This window comes from Carassius gibelio, chromosome A1, assembly GCF_023724105.1.
Source record: "Carassius gibelio isolate Cgi1373 ecotype wild population from Czech Republic chromosome A1, carGib1.2-hapl.c, whole genome shotgun sequence".
NCBI lineage: Eukaryota > Metazoa > Chordata > Actinopteri > Cypriniformes > Cyprinidae > Carassius > Carassius gibelio.
The window spans coordinates 26,683,512-26,701,566 of NC_068371.1; the positions used below are offsets into that span (position 1 = coordinate 26,683,512).

General features: G+C 37.0%; 1 protein-coding gene across 1 annotated transcript; it reads right to left on the reverse strand.

Annotated features, from left to right (window-relative positions):
• Nucleotides 1–177: 177 nt before the first annotated feature.
• LOC127984112 (huntingtin) lies at nt 178–16,849 on the reverse strand. The gene is made up of 24 exons (XM_052589499.1): nt 16,437–16,849; nt 14,968–15,051; nt 13,857–13,977; nt 13,691–13,750; nt 13,309–13,388; nt 13,013–13,151; nt 11,473–11,614; nt 11,206–11,384; nt 10,894–11,098; nt 9,573–9,617; nt 9,285–9,362; nt 8,146–8,510; nt 7,503–7,626; nt 7,277–7,395; nt 7,038–7,149; nt 6,745–6,882; nt 5,828–5,986; nt 5,645–5,742; nt 5,115–5,254; nt 3,523–3,586; nt 2,127–2,227; nt 1,890–2,036; nt 589–709; nt 178–342 (listed from the first exon to the last, which is right to left on the reverse strand). Exons 1-24 carry the CDS (start codon nt 16,535–16,537, stop codon nt 178–180), a joined length of 3,087 nt encoding a protein of 1,028 aa, XP_052445459.1. The 5' UTR covers nt 16,538–16,849.
• Between the last annotated feature and the right edge of the window lie 1,206 nt (nt 16,850–18,055).

An 18,055-nucleotide genomic window follows, 5' to 3' on the forward strand; every position in this document is an offset into this window, starting at 1 on the left:
GAAGAAGAGAAGATTTCTACTACTGCAGAGACAGATACAACTGACAGATAAGACTGGCTTTTTATATTCTTTTACACTAATAATATGATCAAGACATCAAATCTACTGTAAGCAGGTTTTAATCTTTGTCCTAGAGGAAGATGAACTTCTGTTAAGATTCAGATCCCGAGTGTGAATTCAGATGAGGAGTGTGTACCTAAAGGAATGTCCTCGGCTGCGGTACTGGCTGGAGCGGTTGAGATGAAAGACAGAGGAGCACACATAGCCACAATGCCAGCCTGTGCTCCAAGTGCACACTGGGAAGGTGCTGGACAAAAGGCACAGAGCCTCACAACAGCCAAACTAGAGCGATGACATTAAGTGTAGAGATTAGATCTTGATTCCAAATAAGACCACTCTTCAGAATTACAGCAGCTGTTTCTTATGTCTGTGCCACCAACCAGAACTATTTCCAACCACACAGAAGCTCACAGAGGTCTGCTATTATGATGTGTTTTTTTTTTATATAATCTGTGGGCTCTTGCAATTTGGAAACAAGCCATAAGCAATATTTTATAAGAGTTTTACTTAAAAGGTTAAGGCACTCACAGTGGTGGCTCTGGAAGTGGAGGAGGTGAGGGCGTGGGAGACGGCAGCGATGACCCGGGATAGGTTGTTCTCCACTGTAACATCCGGTGCACTCTGATCCAGATTGTAGCCACGGTATGTTCTGCAGTGATCACATTAAGAATTAGAATAAAGCCAAATGCACAACCAATCAAAACTCTGGGTCAATATTTTATTACTGATTAATAAATAATAAATATTCATCAATCTTTTTTATTTGATATGATATGAGATAATCAGTAATTATGTCCGCACTGGATGCAACAAATGCATTGTTTGTAATGGGTTTTATTGGTTTTGACTCATCACACTAGGACACACAGCATCACAGTATGTTAAGGGCAATAACATTTCCATCACACACTTGAGGTATTCGAACCTTAAGCCGCATTAAAACAATGCATTACACCCAAATAATGTTCTTTTTAGCAATGTCATATGACCCCTTTAAAGTAGTGTTCCTAAGCGCCACCTGCTGTCAGATAGGGAATCTGCGTCTCATTCAGCTCGTCAGCTGTTTCGTTCAGATATGTTTTATTTAGTATAGTTTCACAAAACTGAAATCAGACTATTCTGTTTTTGCTTTACATTTCTAAATTATACAGTCTTAGATTCAAAACTACTCATGCTGCATGCATGCAGCATCCTTGTTTGGATCATGATTAAAATCCAGTGGTTTTCTCTAATTTTAAATGCAAAGAACACAGAGCAGAGTCGTAGTTTGTTGATATCAAGATATATCTTTTATTTGTGTAACTTTTTTGATTTGTTTGATTTGGAGTTCCTTTCAAAATTTCAATTTAGTTTTGTTATATTTTAATTTCAAAGTCAAATTGTGAATTGAATCGAATCATATGTTGAGTGAATCATTACATCCCTAATTTTAAAATCGAATTTATTCCTATGATGGCAAAGGTGAATTGTCAGCAGTCTCCAGTCATCAGTGTCACATGATCCTTCAGAAATCATTCTAATATGCTGATTTGCTGCACAAATTTTTTTTCTTATTATGATCAATGTTGATAACAGATGTGCTGCTTAATATTTGTTAACAGTGATGCATGTTTTTTTTTCAGGATTCCTGATGAATAGAAAGTTCAAAAGAAAAGCATTAATTTGAAATATAAATCATTTGTAACATTATACTTTTATATCAATTGATGTGCCCTAGCTGAATAAAACTATTGTTTTCTTTTAAATTAATGTAAAAAAAAAAAAAAAAAAAAAAAAATGAAAGCAGCCATTTAAACATGTAATGCAAAGAAAGAAGAGCTGTAGTGTACCGTGTAATAGTGCTGGTAGTGAACTGTGATGGAGGCTGGGTCTCGTGCATTAGCAGCTGCAGGTACACACTGCTCTGATCTCGAGCTATGGCCACAACCGGGTCTGTCTGAGCCTGGTCACAGTCAAAGAACAACCTGGGCACCAGCCTGAGTAAAGAAAGATTGAGCAAACTCAGAGTGGGAGATTTGTGATGTGCAGTCGGGAGATGATCAGTCAGAGGTGAAATGTCTGAATACCTGCTGATGGTGTTTGCTGCCACATGTCTCACACGCGGGTCTTCATCGCCCAGTAAATGAAGCACAACTTCATTTAGAACCCTGTCCTGGAGCCTCAACAGCTGAAATGAAAATATTAATAATAAAATATTAATTATGTTTGTAAAATATATTAAAGCTATGTTACATAGCAATAATAAAACAAAAAAAAGTGTAAAAAAAAGTATATATATATATATATATATATATATATATATATATATATATATATATATATATATATATATATATAAAAATATATATATATATATATATATATATATATATATATATATATATATATATATATATATATATATATATATATATATATGTAAACAAGCACGCATGAGAAGCACATGAGGAACATGTGAAAGACGCGCTGAATGAATGCACATTCACTCTCTGACAGCAGATGGCGCTAAACTGCAGCCCTTACCCTGGAACCCCCATAAAGCAAGCAGCTGCACTACTTTCTAAAACATATTTAAATTATTTTAAATAGCCATTCAGATTTGTGTATTCACTATGATGATTATCACAGTGCCAAATACTTAAGTAGTTAGACTTAATAGGCTATTTATTTTCAAACTTTTTTTTTTTTTCATTTTAATCTGGACTTACAACATGCCCAATATATTGTTTGAAAGTGTTTAGAATCTTTGTTAATTCCAACTTTACATAAGGGCTTCATTAGTTAATATTAGTTAATTCATAAACATAAACTCCCAATGAAAAATTATTCTGAACATTCAATAATCTTAGGTATTCCAGTATTTAATAACATGTTGTCAAAATCTAACATTGCAACTGAGCTAACATAAATTAATAAAAAAAAAAAAAAAAGAAAAAAAAAAAAGATGAATAAATTCTGTAGCAAATGTAGCTTTTGCTCATTGTGAATGTTGATGGTTAACTAATGGGGTCTTATTGTAAAGTGATATGGGTCTTTATAGTTCTTTTGCACTTTTAACTGTGCAAAACTTTTAACTTTACATATTTTTTCTGTATTGTTTTATTGCATTTAAATGTCCAGTTATTTTTGTTATAAGAAAAACATTATTTAACCTGTTATACTGTATTATGACCACTTTTCATAAATTTATGCATTTGGCAAATGCTTTTATCCAAAGCGACTTACAGTGCATTCAGACTATCAATTTTTACCTATCATGTGTTCCCGGGGAATCGAACCCCAAACGCTTGATATCACAATGCTCTACCACTTGAGCTACGAGCAATTTATCGCGAAAGGAAATTTTGATACCGACATATCCCTAATATATACACACGCATAATACTAGATTAAAAAATCAAATGAATGACAAATGAATCCTTCATCTTAAACGGAGTAAAGTGAGAAAGAGAGATGACTTACCCCGGTATAGTGATGCTCTCCTTTGTGCAACTTCTCAGTTTTTCTTTCCAAGAAACTTACTAACCTGGAACAATAGTTGTTTTTTAACACAGAAACAATAGTTGTTTTTAATAATTAGATGTTTGATTCTTTCCACAAAAATCAGCAGTTACATATGAATTAGGGGGGTAACGATTCACTAGTTCTCTCGATGCATCAATTACAAACCCTGACGACTCATATGCATCGATCTTGAAACATGATTTTTTAATCGTGAAGCGCCGATCTCAGACAGTAATCAATTCAAAACGCTTTCAAAAAGCGATTCAATGCTTTCAAATTATATACACATTAAATTACTACATTATCGGAGCAGTCGAAAGCTGCCATTGAATGATAAATGCGTTTAAACAATGCAGATGAACCGAATGTACGAAGGAAACTGTTAAAATAACAAAGCATTAACAACGACCTTGAAATAAGAGTGTGGGGTTTATCTAATAATCAGATGCATGAAAGTAGCGTTTGTAGCTTTAGCAAACAGACATCTGGCACGTTTTCTCTCAGAATCATTATTCGCTTATGGAGAGGAAAAGTTAAATAGCTACTGTAACATTTTATTCTTTGAAAATGAGATGAAGACCTTTTCACACTGAAAGAGAAGTGATCTCGGTCTCATAGACGTGCTTTATCTGCAGCTAAACTGTACAAAAGCAGAATGAACTGATAAAACGTTAATAAAACCCACAATAAGTACAATTTATGAATGATGCAGTGCTAATTGACATATCATCTATTACAGTACAGAAACTATGAAGTATATTTTCTACCTTATTCTGTGCAGAAAATTAAAATAATTGATAATTAAATGTAGCTTAATATATAAAACAATCATAAAATTGCCATTAGGAAAAAAATATCGATTACAAATCAATTACAAAGATTATAGTCCAGCAGTGTATTTGATTTCTTACAGCTAATTAAAAGTAATAAACAAAGAAGAGAATTCCTTGTAAAAAAAAAAAAAAAAAAAATATATATATATATATATATATATATATATATATATAATAATTATGATAACACATAGGCTACATACGGTACATAAAATTATTGTATTTGGCATTTCTGTCACTTTTCTAAAATGATGGCTACGCCCCTGGTGTGACAAAATGTTAGCTTATACATAATACTCTTAAAGCTCTTTTTAAAAATCTTGGCTTACATGCATTTTTACGTATGCCATGTCGCATCATTAAACTAGCATTTAACAATGGACAAAAGGTTTAGTTTTTTTTCCTAACCTATGGTTCTCTAACCATAAATGCTTCTTTAATTTGCCCCGACTAAACATTTAAAGACTTTAGGGGAAACATTTAAATAATCCTGTGAATGCACTTAAAAGAATGCAGAATTTAATCATTATAATCGAATCAAATTTAATTGTGAATCGAATTGTTCTAAACTGGCAAAAATCGTTATTGAATCGAATCGAAAACCTATGAATCGAATCGAAGCCTTCCCAAAGATTTACAGTCCCAATATGAATATATGTGCTTTTTAAATTATTGTATCAAAATGTGCTAAATAAAGTAAAGTTTGAACCCACTTACCGAAAATCGATCTCAGCAAGGGTCTCCAAAAGCTCAGTGCGAACCAGCCAATAGGAGCAGTCTTTCAGGGTCAGCAAATCAATGAGCAGCTGCAGGCCAAGTTCACTTAAACTTCCACTGCACAACGCCATGATACAGGTCTGTAGTTGTGTAAAAACACAAAATATACTTATAATCTTTTAAAACTAACAGACAGATTTAAACTAGCATTCTTCACATGTTCAAAATGATCCGAGGGGCATGTATGTGTGTGTATGCATGTATATATACATATACATACATACATACATATACATATATATATATATATATATATATATATATATACATATATATATACATATATATATATACATATACATATACATATATATATATACATATACATATACATATATATATATATATATATATACATATATATATATACATATACATATATATACATATACATATGTATATATATATATACATATGTATGTATGTATGTATATGTATATATACATGCATACACACATTTTTTTTCTCACCCTAACAGCAGCACAGGCCATTTTACATGTGACTGAAGATTCATCTTTTAGACTTCGTTGCAGCAGAGGCACAACATTTTTGAGTGTCACAGAGTTTCCTAATAAAACAGAAAAACAGAGAATGTGAAAACAAGCCTTACGAGTGTGTGATTCATCTGATCAAGCTGTAGCTGTAGTCCTCACCTGTGACGGAGTGGATCTGGGACAGCCATGTCTCTGTGTTGTAGCGTGTCTTGAGCTGGATGCCTTGGATTAAAGCCCCACACATGATGGCTGTTGCTCCTCTGATCTGAGGATCCCCATGTTCAATGTACTGCAGTATATCACTGATGTACTGTTGCTCTGTTCACACAAACACAACAGTTTCAGGTTTCTAGTTTGGAATCAATTCAGTTTTGGGGTCCAGACAGTCAGGCTCAATATTTAGTCTTTTGTTGTAAGTGAATGTCTGGAGTGTTCATTCCCTCACTGAACGCTCTTGTCTCGTGTGTTTTTGTCGAGCAAGTGGATTATGTTTTCATTGGCCAGGTGTTCTTCTGTTGTCATGTTTAATATAGCACACACCTTGCCTGACTTTAAACTGGCAGTGTGTTTCCACATTATCTTGTTTTTTGTGAGCACATAGGCCATGTGGTCTCATGGTGTCATGTTTTGTGTGACTACTTATCTTTTTATGGTTCATTTGCCCCACCTGCTCTCCTCTGAAACTCTTTCCCTATTTATTCTCCCTGTGCTCTCCGTTCTGTGCCAGACTGTTCCTGTGGTCCTATTGGTTCCCAGTGTGTCCTGCCCTGCCACATCCTGTCTAATTTTGCAGTGGCTAAGTATTTTACTCTATGGGGTAGTTTTTGTTTATTTTTGAGTTATGATAAAGCCTGTTGAGCTCTGCGCCAGAGTCCTCGACTCTTCCATCCCAAAAAATAGGACACATATATACAACTAAATAAAAACAAATTTAAAGACAAAACAATAGACATCTATTAACTTTTTTTTTTTTAAACAAACGTAAAAAAAAAAAAAAAAAAAAAAAAACAAGAGCGAGTGATTCAGTTGACCCATGAATGAACAGAATCCTTGGATGGGGTCAGTGTTTTTCTCACCATCTGGCTCTTGTCCTTCTAATGGCTGCAAGTAGAGTTTGTTGAAGAAGGATTCGGGTAGAAGAGCTGCTGCTGCCCCCACACAGCTAACGGCTAATGCCTTCACGCTCACACGGACCTCATTATCAGGAACCAGCCCTACAACACACACACACACACACACACGCACACACACATATATGATTTTATGAAGACACTTTAATGTTCAAGTAGCAAACAACAACACCCAAAAACACTTGTATGCTTTTGTATGTGACAATACAGAGTCAAGCAACACATGTTTTGTTTCTCACCATTTCTTTGGCCGGTGAGCAGGAAGGAGGCAGCCAACAACCGCACACAGTGCACCAGAGGCTCTTCCTTTGGGTCAGTATAGTGACCAATTTCTCCTTTAATCCTAGATGGCTAAAACACACAGAACACATACAAAATATTCACAGATTATGCCGTTTAACTACTAGATCTCTGTTGAGAATCTGTGAGAACCTGAAGATGCACAACATTGTTCAACATCATTATTGTGTGTGTTCACCTTGTTGTCGAGATCTGCGGCTTCCTGGACCTCTTCCTTTGGTATGAATCGATCCACACTGCTACAGGATGATTGCCTGTTGTGACCTTTTCCCTCCAGAAGATGGGGCTTACTTAAAGCTGACAACAAGAGAATACTGTGAGCTAAAAGGATGACTAATAAACACTCAAGTTAGACCTTTAGAACAGGGTGTATTGCTGAGAAAGTGTACTAAATGAGGATGTACCCAGTGCTGACTGAGAGAAAGGCTCTGGAGGTTTATCAGGCGGTGGAGCTGCACCCTCCTCTTCCTCATCCTGCAATGTGCCGATCTGCATCCCTGAGTACTGACTATCACTGCCGTCCAGCACCTACACACACACACAAACACACACACACATATATATATATATATATATATATACTTATATAAATGTACATATGTCACTATCAATATATATATACACACATAACAGAATGGGCCAAACTCACAAACAAGCATAAACATTCATGCAAATGAACACAAAAAACAGGAACAGTCAGACATGCAGTATCACTTTAGGAACTCATACAAATATTGCATGATCACAGCTTTCTTTTGCATAATAATATGCATGTCAAGATAATTTTTGGCCTCACAAGAAAAAAAACAGTGTTTATCAACTGCAAGCTACACCACCAGAAAATGAGGATTTAATGGCTGATTAGACACTACTGCTAGAGGAAGAGATGGCAGAAAAGGAAGAGGAAGAAGTCGAGGTAGAGGAGGAGGAATAGAATGGCCTGTAGATAGTCGACTCGCTGTCGGAGTGTGGGTCCGGCCCTTCTGTGGGAGTTGGGGAAGGTGGTGAATAGCTCCGACAGTGTCTGCTGGTGCTGGTGACACTTACGAGCTCGGCGCAGTCTGAAGGCGTCACAGCGGAGTCCGGCCCCTCTGTAGTCGTCTGGGAACTGTCACTAGGGGGCGACGACAACACTGCTCCCATTGACATCTGGTTCCCATCGGTTACTAAGTCACCGGACGTGCTGACGACCCCGGCGCCACCGCTTGAGCTGCGACTTAGCATGTCCTCGTCTTCCTCATCTGGAGTATCAGGCCCTACGCCCTGCTCTGACGCACTCAGGTCCACTGAGTCTCCCGGCTGCAAGGCATGCTGGGAGGAGCGTGGCTGCTCTGTGATGATGTCAGATGTGCCAAGAGACGAAACGCCGGATGAGGAGGGAGCTTCACTGGAGCTGTCGCCACCAACCGAGGCTTGAAGAAATGTGAGAGAAACAAAGCATTAATCTTTCCATATATTCCATGCAAAGCATTTGTTTGAATTCAAGGAGTGTTTGTTTTATGAAGAAAGCAAAGGTTATGGACATGATGTTGGTAGCTGCCTGGTTTCTTTTCTGGTGTTTTGTCTAGGTAAGCGCAAGCATGTTGCAACGTGTGGTTGCTAGAGCGCTCAGGCAAAACAACAAATCCTCAAATCTACACTAAGCGTCCAATTTTGCCGTCGGAAATAATTTGTACCGTATTTTCCGGACTATAAGTCACACTTTTTTTCAAATTTTGGCTGGTCCTGCGACTTATAGTCAGGTGCGACTTATTTATCAAAATTAATTTGACATGAACCAAGAGAAATGAACCAAGAGAAAACATCACCGTCTCCAGCCACAAGAGGGCGTTCTATGCTGCTCAGTGCTCCTGTAGTCTATACTGAGCAGCATAGAGCGCCCTCTCGTGGCTGTAGACGGTAATGTTTTCTCTTGGTTCTTGGGTCTAAATAAATGCGACTTATAGTCCAGTGCGACTTATATATGTTTTTTTTCCTCATCATGACGTATTTTTGGACTGATGCGACTTATACTCAGGTGCGACTTATAGTCCGAAAAATGCGGTAATTGTTTTTGAAAGTAGTCCCTTATGCTCACCAAGTCTGTATTTATTTTGCAAGAGATTTGCAAGGCTGATTTTTTTTTTTATCCATCAGGAGAAAATCGCAAGTCTTAAAACGTGACAGCACGCCCCTCCTCAACTTACCAGAGAATGATCCTGTGGGGACCTCTGTCCTCTCAGGGTCATCTTCCAAACCCTCCTCTTCACCTGACAACAGCTTACCTAAAACAAGCACAACATCCAAGACATATCATTACAATGCACCAAACATGTTTCTGTTCCAAACACCATTCTAACTTTCTTTGACAGTCTAAAACTCCAACCGCACATTCAATATCAAAACTGTTCTACTGACGTGCCACAGACAGGCCCTCGAAGCACACAATGAAACATGTCAGTAGGTTAGATGCAAAAGAAGGACAGAAGAGTCACCTTTCTGCTTTCTGAGGAGGAGAGGACTGCATGTTGACCCACCAGCTGTAAGCAGGAAACAGGAAGTGAAGAGAGCAGAAAAGCCCAAAAATTCATTTTGAGGGTTAGAGGAAGGAGGAAGCAGAGGATGAAGATCTCATGCAGGGTGAAATAGTTTGCAGTGAACTTACAGATCAGTGATGTCACAAACCGAATATATATAACATAAAGAAGCAGTGTGGGGTATATTAAGAGCGGAATTTTAAGAGAGTATGTTATTAGTGAGTAACACAATTTGAATTAAACTGAAAAAAAGAAAACTTTTACAATTTAGCACCTTCACATAAAAAAAGAAATAAAAATAAAAAATCCAAAAATGAGATTACTTCTATGAATAGAGGTCAACATATATTGTTTTGGCAGTTAATTAGTGAAAATCAACGGCGATAATTTAAATTCTCCATGTTCCTCTGTGCTCATCTCGCAGCGAAATAAAAATAATATTTTTTTCAGTAGTGATTTAACACCTTATGCATATACATTTATTTTTATAATAAAAAAAATTACCATAATTATGAAATTATTGTTTATTCTATAATAAAATCCAACAATTTCAACTGAATGTTTTTCATTCGTATGACTGATTTTAAAAACAATCTACAAATCACTTGGTCATTGGGCCTGGGAAAATAAATCGATGCATCGCAAATCGAGAAATGATTCAGCATCGATTCTGAGATTTTCCGAATGCATCGCGATTCTTCCTTGAATCGATTCGGAGCATAGTTTGAACATCAGATGGCACTCCACGCTTTAGAAACAACCGTAATCTGCTTGTTTACAAATCCTTACACACACTTGAAACCTAATATAATAATTCATAAAATGGGTTAATAATTCATTCACAGTGGGCTGTGCTTACATTAATCTTGTGTCATAAAAGCATTCTAAGCTGAGGTGAAAGTGCATGGTATGCCGAATGCACTAGCACCCTTTAACCCTCTTCTTCATGAGCATTTGAGTGTGCAGATAAATACTAGATTAGAGTGCCATCTGCTGTTAAAATCTAAGCTCAGAATCACGATGCATTCTGAAAATCTAAAAATCGATCCATGAATCGATTCTCCATCGATTTATCTTCCAAGCCCTATTGGTTATGGTTTAGCCACATTTACCTCATTTAGTTATAAGTATCAGTAAAATACACTATCAGTCGATCTCTATTTATATACACAACATAAACCTTATTTTTCTCACATGGTGTTTTTCCACTGGCAGTGTAGCAGAGATGACAAAACTATTATGGCACTGACTATATGCAAAAGCAATATGCAATATTTACCAATAAGTTCGAGGATGCTGCCACTTCGTGCACGGCACTCTGTCTCTTCTCTAAAGACACTGGTGTGTGATATTTTACCACGCGTGATGAGTGCGTACAAAAGCGCGGGTGCAGGAGTGCGAAACACTTGCTGCAGAAGCTCCAGAGACGCTGTGACCACATTATGATCCCAGTGCTGCGTGTAGTGCAGGGTCACTTCATAGACCTGAGAACCGAAGATTACAGTCTACATGTTCACAAATACACTTCAGTACACATAGACCAACATAACACAAATCACAAGGATACGATGAACTTGATCAGCTCTGGTACCTGAATGAGCTGCTCAGGTGCAGGGGTGATGTCCGCCTCTTTACGAACAAGACCAAAGCTGCCCTTCAGGCTGGTGTTAGGAGCCTGCTGCTGAAGAAGAGGCATCAGGTAGCGCAGCGTCAGTAACACACCCAGAATCAGGTGACTGGAATGATCCTCATCCACTGGCACTACCAAACCTGAGAGCGAGAACACAGGAAAATGAATTAAGACATCTGAAAAATAGCATTTTGAAAGAATCTGAGTTGTAGAGTGTAAGCGTCCTACTGAGCAGCACGTTGAGGAGCCAGGTGTAGAAGTAGTGTGGTCTGCGTGAGTGCTGACACACGCTGACAGCCGAGCTGGCCGCCGTTCGCCGAATAGTGGGAGAACTGGACTTCAGATTGGCAACAAAGGCCTTCAGTAGCATCTACATACACATTCAAAGAGTGAAATCATAAGTGCCACATTCAAAGTGAATGTGACGAGAATAACTTCTAGAATGTGGATAATAGTCATTTAAACAGGAAGTGAGATTATGAAATCATATTACTTAACCTGCTTTATTATAATTCTTGTTAATAATACTTTTTTTATGCATTTTGTAAGAAAATTATGAAAGAGACGTCTAGGAACATGAGGGATGGGCTTATGCACACCCTTTGAACTTTTAATTTGTGTTTTCCTCGCAAATCTGTGATCACTCTTCTGCAACAAAAGCGTAAATACAGATATATAATCATCTGAAGAGGTACAATAGCATTCAGGCTCGAGGTCAGTACAAATCTTTTTTTTTTTTTTTTTTTTTATAAATATAAATTCAAAATTGACAACAAAGACATTTATAATCTTTCGGTTTTAAATAAATATTGTTCTTTTGCACTTAATTTAAAAAGTATTATGGTGTCCACCAAAATATTAAGCAGCAAATATGTTTTTCACGTAAAATCAAGAATAAAAACCAGCACAATATAATGTTTTCTGAAGAATCATGTGACACTGAAGACTGCAGTAATGGTTGCTGGAAATTCAGATTTGCAATACAGGAATATATTACATTTTAAAATACATGAAAATAGAAAACACTCATTTTAACTTTACAATTTGTATTAAAAAACTGTATAGAAACATTTTATTAATTTATGATTCGAATGCATGCTCAAATAAATGTAGCATTGGTGAGCATTACAGACTTCTTTCAAAAACTGAAAAACTATTTTCCCGGCCTCAGTGGTTGTGTATTCTGTATAATCTTTTATTAAGCACTCCTGGAGTGTTCGTATTACTAAACAAATTGATTTGCCTTCATCTGCAAAAATCTTCACTTGCTATTGCATGTGAAATTTGTTTATTTATGACTTGGATTGAGCTGGTTTTAAACATAAGAAAACAGCACTAAACTGACAGCTGTAGTGTCTTTAGATGTTAATGTGTTCTTGGCAAGGGAACAGGCTCTTTCTGTCTCCTAGTGATGTGAGGGAGAGCAGGCTCATGGATAATTAAATCCAGTCTGAGTCACATTCCATTTAGAGAAGATGATGTCACCACTGCACATTCACAGCTTCAGACAGCGAGAGAAGATAACGGAGGGGGAAATCCCTCAATGAGGTGCCAAACCACAGAAATCAGGCCAGGGGTCATGGTTAATGTTGTGGTGGTGTGACTTGAGTCAAGTGATTTCCACCTGAACAGCAGGTGATGCGGTTCAATAAAGCGACATGGTCTTTGAAAACCTTTAACTGTGACAAACCTTCATCTAAACCAAAAACCTAGTTCACAGTGCTTTCCTTTGTTTTAAATCTCTTTCTTTATAGTACTGAACTCATACCTTGATCTCCCCATCATTGGCAAAGTGACCCAGGGCAGCCATGATTTTAGGAATTGAAGAAGAAAGAGTTTCCTGCACCGTCTCCTCCTGACGTTTTGTGATCCGTGTCAGACACGGAAGCAGATTCACAAGATACGGCCTGAGGAAAAAAGAGAGAGGAGGATTCGTGTGTGTTCGCTGATTATTACAATTAAAAGCATGGGTTTCATTTTGTTATCATTAACCCAACATCAGTTTCATTTATTCCTGAGCAGACCAATAGAAGTAACTGACTTTTAATAAGTTAAGAAGCATACCTGCACTTCTGTGGACGAACAAGGTGAGCGAGCTCAGCAAACCTCCACAAGGCTGCCCGCAGACTCCGAGAGGCAGCGTTCTGTCAAAACAGAAAGAGTAGTGCTTTATTAGTGATCTGTGCATGTCCCTAGAAAAAAACAAGAGCCCTGTACCTATGAAAACTATAGGGACTGCCATTTCAAAAACACTGTAGCCCAGAAAAAAACAATAAAGCACTGTTTGCACCATGAACAAAACAATAAAATAAATCACAGACTGTCTATTCGCACCCAAAGCAAAACAAAACTGGAACTCTTAAAACCACGACATCAAATCTAAGAAAGGTGGGAAAGCCAAGACAATTTTTAATTCCTTGTGAAAAGATAATGCAATCTGATTCACCTTTTTAATTTCTTTGTACAGTTCCAGCTGCAGCCTAGGCAAGTTGGAATCCATCAATGCCTGCAAAGTAAAAGAAAAATACATTTTATTACAACATGTTAGCACAATAAGCATCACAGTCCAAACGAATATATAAATATATATATATAAACTATTCATGACTCACTTTGATGATTTTGTTGAGGCACTCATCTGCCACCATCCTGACGTCAGACTCTTTGTCGTCGCTGCACAGCAAGAACATTTCCATAGCGATTCCGAGAAGCTTCTGGAACTCTGGAGATGTCCTGATGAAGTCACAGTCAAATACAGAACTGAATGACACATTACACACACTAATAAAAAAAAAAATAGGTAGGCTAAACCTTTCTAATTAGCAGCAACCATGATAAAACATGTACATTATGTATATTATGTCTCAACAAAAGCCATTTGACTTTGCCACTCATTCAGTTTATAATAGCAAAGAAGGAGTGAGTGTGTTCTGTTCCTCCTTATATCTGGCTATTACTATCAGTCAAATTACCCTCAAACACTGACAGCTTCAAGAGCATGTTGTTGTGAAGCTGTTGTGCAGTCCAGCAATAATAATGATCGGCAAAAAAGGAAATGCTAAATGAAAAACAAGGATGTGGCTACACGGTTAAGCAAAGAATGAATCCCCTTGATCCAGACGCAGCAAAACGAATAATGAACTTCATTCAGCTGCATGGTGTATATGAGCTGGACCGCTGATGATGCTCTAGTTTCAGCTCTCGTCTGGCATCAGGATGAGTGTAGCAAGGCCAGTAAAGCCAAAACCGTAGGAAATTCGACCATTAAAATTTTACCCAATCTTAAAGTCCAGGACTGTTTCTGTCTGTGCACCCAAAATCTGCCAGGATTTCACAACATCTGTGCTGTCCCTAAACTTCTGAACAGCAGTGTATATCCTAACCTACAGGTGAAGAACAGCACTTCACTAATGTGCTTCAAAAAGATGTATGCATGCCGGCAAGTTTACAATAATCTTTTTTTTTTCTTTATTTTCCAAACAGATTTATTCTGTATTCAAGTGTAGTCATGCTGAAAGACATGGACTTTGAAAACGTATAACTCATATTAAAACTTGCTAGTAATAATTCAGGATTTTTCATCATGAATACCTTCACTGAATTTGCATCGTAAAGGTGCAAAAACCAGCCTAGCGTCCGCATCAAAAGGCTTTTGCCTCATAAAAGTTTGACCAAATCTGATTATCCTTCATCTGACGTGTCCGTCCATTGACTAGTGCATACCTCAGCGACTGCGCCACGATGTTTTCACATATCGTCAGGCAATGAGTCACTCTGTCCTTTTTGGTTGTAGCAAGGTCTTTTTTTCTGTAAGAAAACACAATTTTACTGTGGATGTCATGAAAACAAAACATAAACTGAATTTTTAAACCTTTTGTTCTGATGAAACACATGAATAACATCTTCAGCAGATATAAACATACAAAGAGCTGCTAATATACAACACAACGTGAACAGAAGCAACTGAGTATGTATCTGTAAAGTGAGTATATTAGATTGAGCCACAGTGGTCAGCCAGACACTGGTTTATTTTCTGATACTGATTAGCAAAATCCATTAGGTGATTGTCATTTTGCCAACAATGCAGCAGTAAAGCTGTTCTTCTGGACCACAGCACATATAGCATCACTGTTCACTGGTGACGATCTAAAACAAATCTGTGGTTATTCAACACAACCAAACGACCTCAACAGATGAGTGTTCAACCTTGAAAAACTAAATATGTAATCGCTCATCTATTACAGTGGTTGACACATGATCACTTGGCGGACAGGTGCCTTAAAATCCTAAATAGTACCAAACAGTTTAGAATGGGATGTTTACCCAGAATAATGTAAATCTGTCTCATTAACAGAACATTCATTCATTCAATTTCACGAATTAGCATATTTTCAGTGCAAAGTCAACGATTGAATTTCTTCTTGTGCCTTAAATAAGGAAATCACTTCATTTATTTACACACAAGTCCCACCCAATGTCTTCGTAAGTTATTAATTTAAAGTTACTAATTTACAGTGACCTTATGTTATACAGTTTGAAATAAAATAATCAAATAGAGATAAAAGATCTTCGAATTAAAGTTACGTTAAAAGAATAATATCCACATTGAAATTAATAAGTGAAGATCGCTAAAATGTTTATTTATTTTCTGTGAAAGACAAACCTTGGTGGATTTGCAAGATTTTTAGTGTGACTGTGATGATAGTTCAATACATGGAGCTGAAAATTGTCATTGTTTATAATAAGTATCTGATTGAAACATTTTTTTTTTTTTTTGTCTCTGATGGTATGAGTCACGCTGACTAACAGGAAAGGAAAAACATTTTGTGGGAGGATGTAAAAAAATCAGGAGATGAAAAGATTCATATAAATCACTGCATTTACACATGAACATTTCCCAGTGTGACTTTTGGTTCATCAAGAATTATGAAATTATTTTTGGATTTCTCTATGCAACAGCTTTCCCCTTAGGTTTTCTAGATGATCGCGCGCTGTTTTATCTCGCAGCTGACGCAGAATCAAGCCACACTTCTAACGCGTAGAGCGTCATCTGATATTAAGCCCAAAACGACAACAACCAGCTTTATACGAGAAAACACGCATCCCTTCTGAATGTCATGATAACATCACTATAGCGACTGTGTCAGGTGATGATGATGATGATGATGAGGCTGCATCAGGTCAGCACTCACTGTTTCTGGACGAGCTCCTCGGCCGACAGCGGGCCTTGCTGCTGCTGCTGGAAGGATTTGAGCGACTCAAACGCTTTCATCAGCTTCTCCATGGTGGCCATTTGATCAGAAGCACTGATCTGGATGCAGTCTGACTGGAGAGATGGAAATATTTACAAACTCGACTCTACAGCCAGAGGAGTCGAGCGCCGTGCAGACTGCTGAAGGGAAACTGTGTGTCGTCGAGATCGGACACCACTTATAAGTGGACAGAACCCCCTTAAATCCGATCTAATGTCCACACACCATCAGATTATGACCGGTATTCCAACAAAATTTTCAGAAGGTAGCTGAAAACATAACCAGCTCTGAAAGCCATCTTAAAGCAGGGTATGGGGGGCAACTGTTCTGCTGTATTTCCGGGTTAATAAAACCCCTGTCAAAATTAAAGTCCTCTTTGTCATAATAAAATGTACTACGATACCCATATCTGTAGCGAGCTTGACTAACATGCATTTTAAGGCCAGATCAATTACTAGGTCTGACTAGACTGCTGTATGCAAAATGTATGTTTCTGGAAAATAAACAAACTTTATACAGCTGGTTGTGCCTTTATTTCTTTATTTTTTCATTTAAAAAAATTTTGAAAGCAAAATCAAAGATATGTTTTAATTATTGTTGAATGTGAAGCATAAAGGCTGATGAAGAACACATATTTGCAATTATCTGCCATCTCTGAAAACTGTATTCAGTCCATACGAAGAGCTACAAAGCAGACTAATTAGACATCAATTAGGCTTCAAAATTCAACGATCACATATAATATAGAGGTAATTTTTAATGTGTAATTTAGCACTTCTTTATTCATGAATAAATAAGCAAATCACACAAAAATGACATTCAAAAATGTTCAGATAATTTTCAATATATGATATTGGCCTATGTGATTTTGAATGTCATCTCAGTTATGTCAGATTAAGAAGAGGCATAGTAATTAATCATATAATAGTATAAAATATCTCTCTTGACTTGCAGATACATTACATTTGTCTACTGATTCTTTAATTCTTTAATAATTTTCGGTCGCAAAGAGTGGGAAAAGGCATCAGAATAATCCTACTCTACAATGATTCCATGGCTTAAAAACTGAGCATTTAATATTCATATTCACAACTGCAATGTTTAACTCCTTCACATGAAAAATCATTCCAGTTTTCTTGGCTTGGTCGGCCACTTAAAATCTCTAAACAATCTTCGGTTCCATTTACATTGTTAGGTTCTCCTGCTGCCCAGTACCTGAACATAACAGTTTTGATTAGAAAAAATCTCTATAAATATTGTAAACATTATTTGTAAATATTGTATACATTAAAAAAGGTTTTCACATATTAGCTTAAAAAAAATGAATATAAGTCTCACTCTTTGGTTACTTCAGTGTTGTCCACCCATTTCCACACTCCCTCAGTAACAGAGAGGCCAATCCATACATCCATTTGGAAATTAGACATGAATTTCTGTTTGCAGCCCATAAGTAAAGAATCTGAGTATATCTGAGATACCATCAGGTTCCATCAACTCTGTATGAGCTCTGAAACAAAGGTTTGTCTCTTTTTGCCCTCTCACTCACCTGTTCCTCTGCA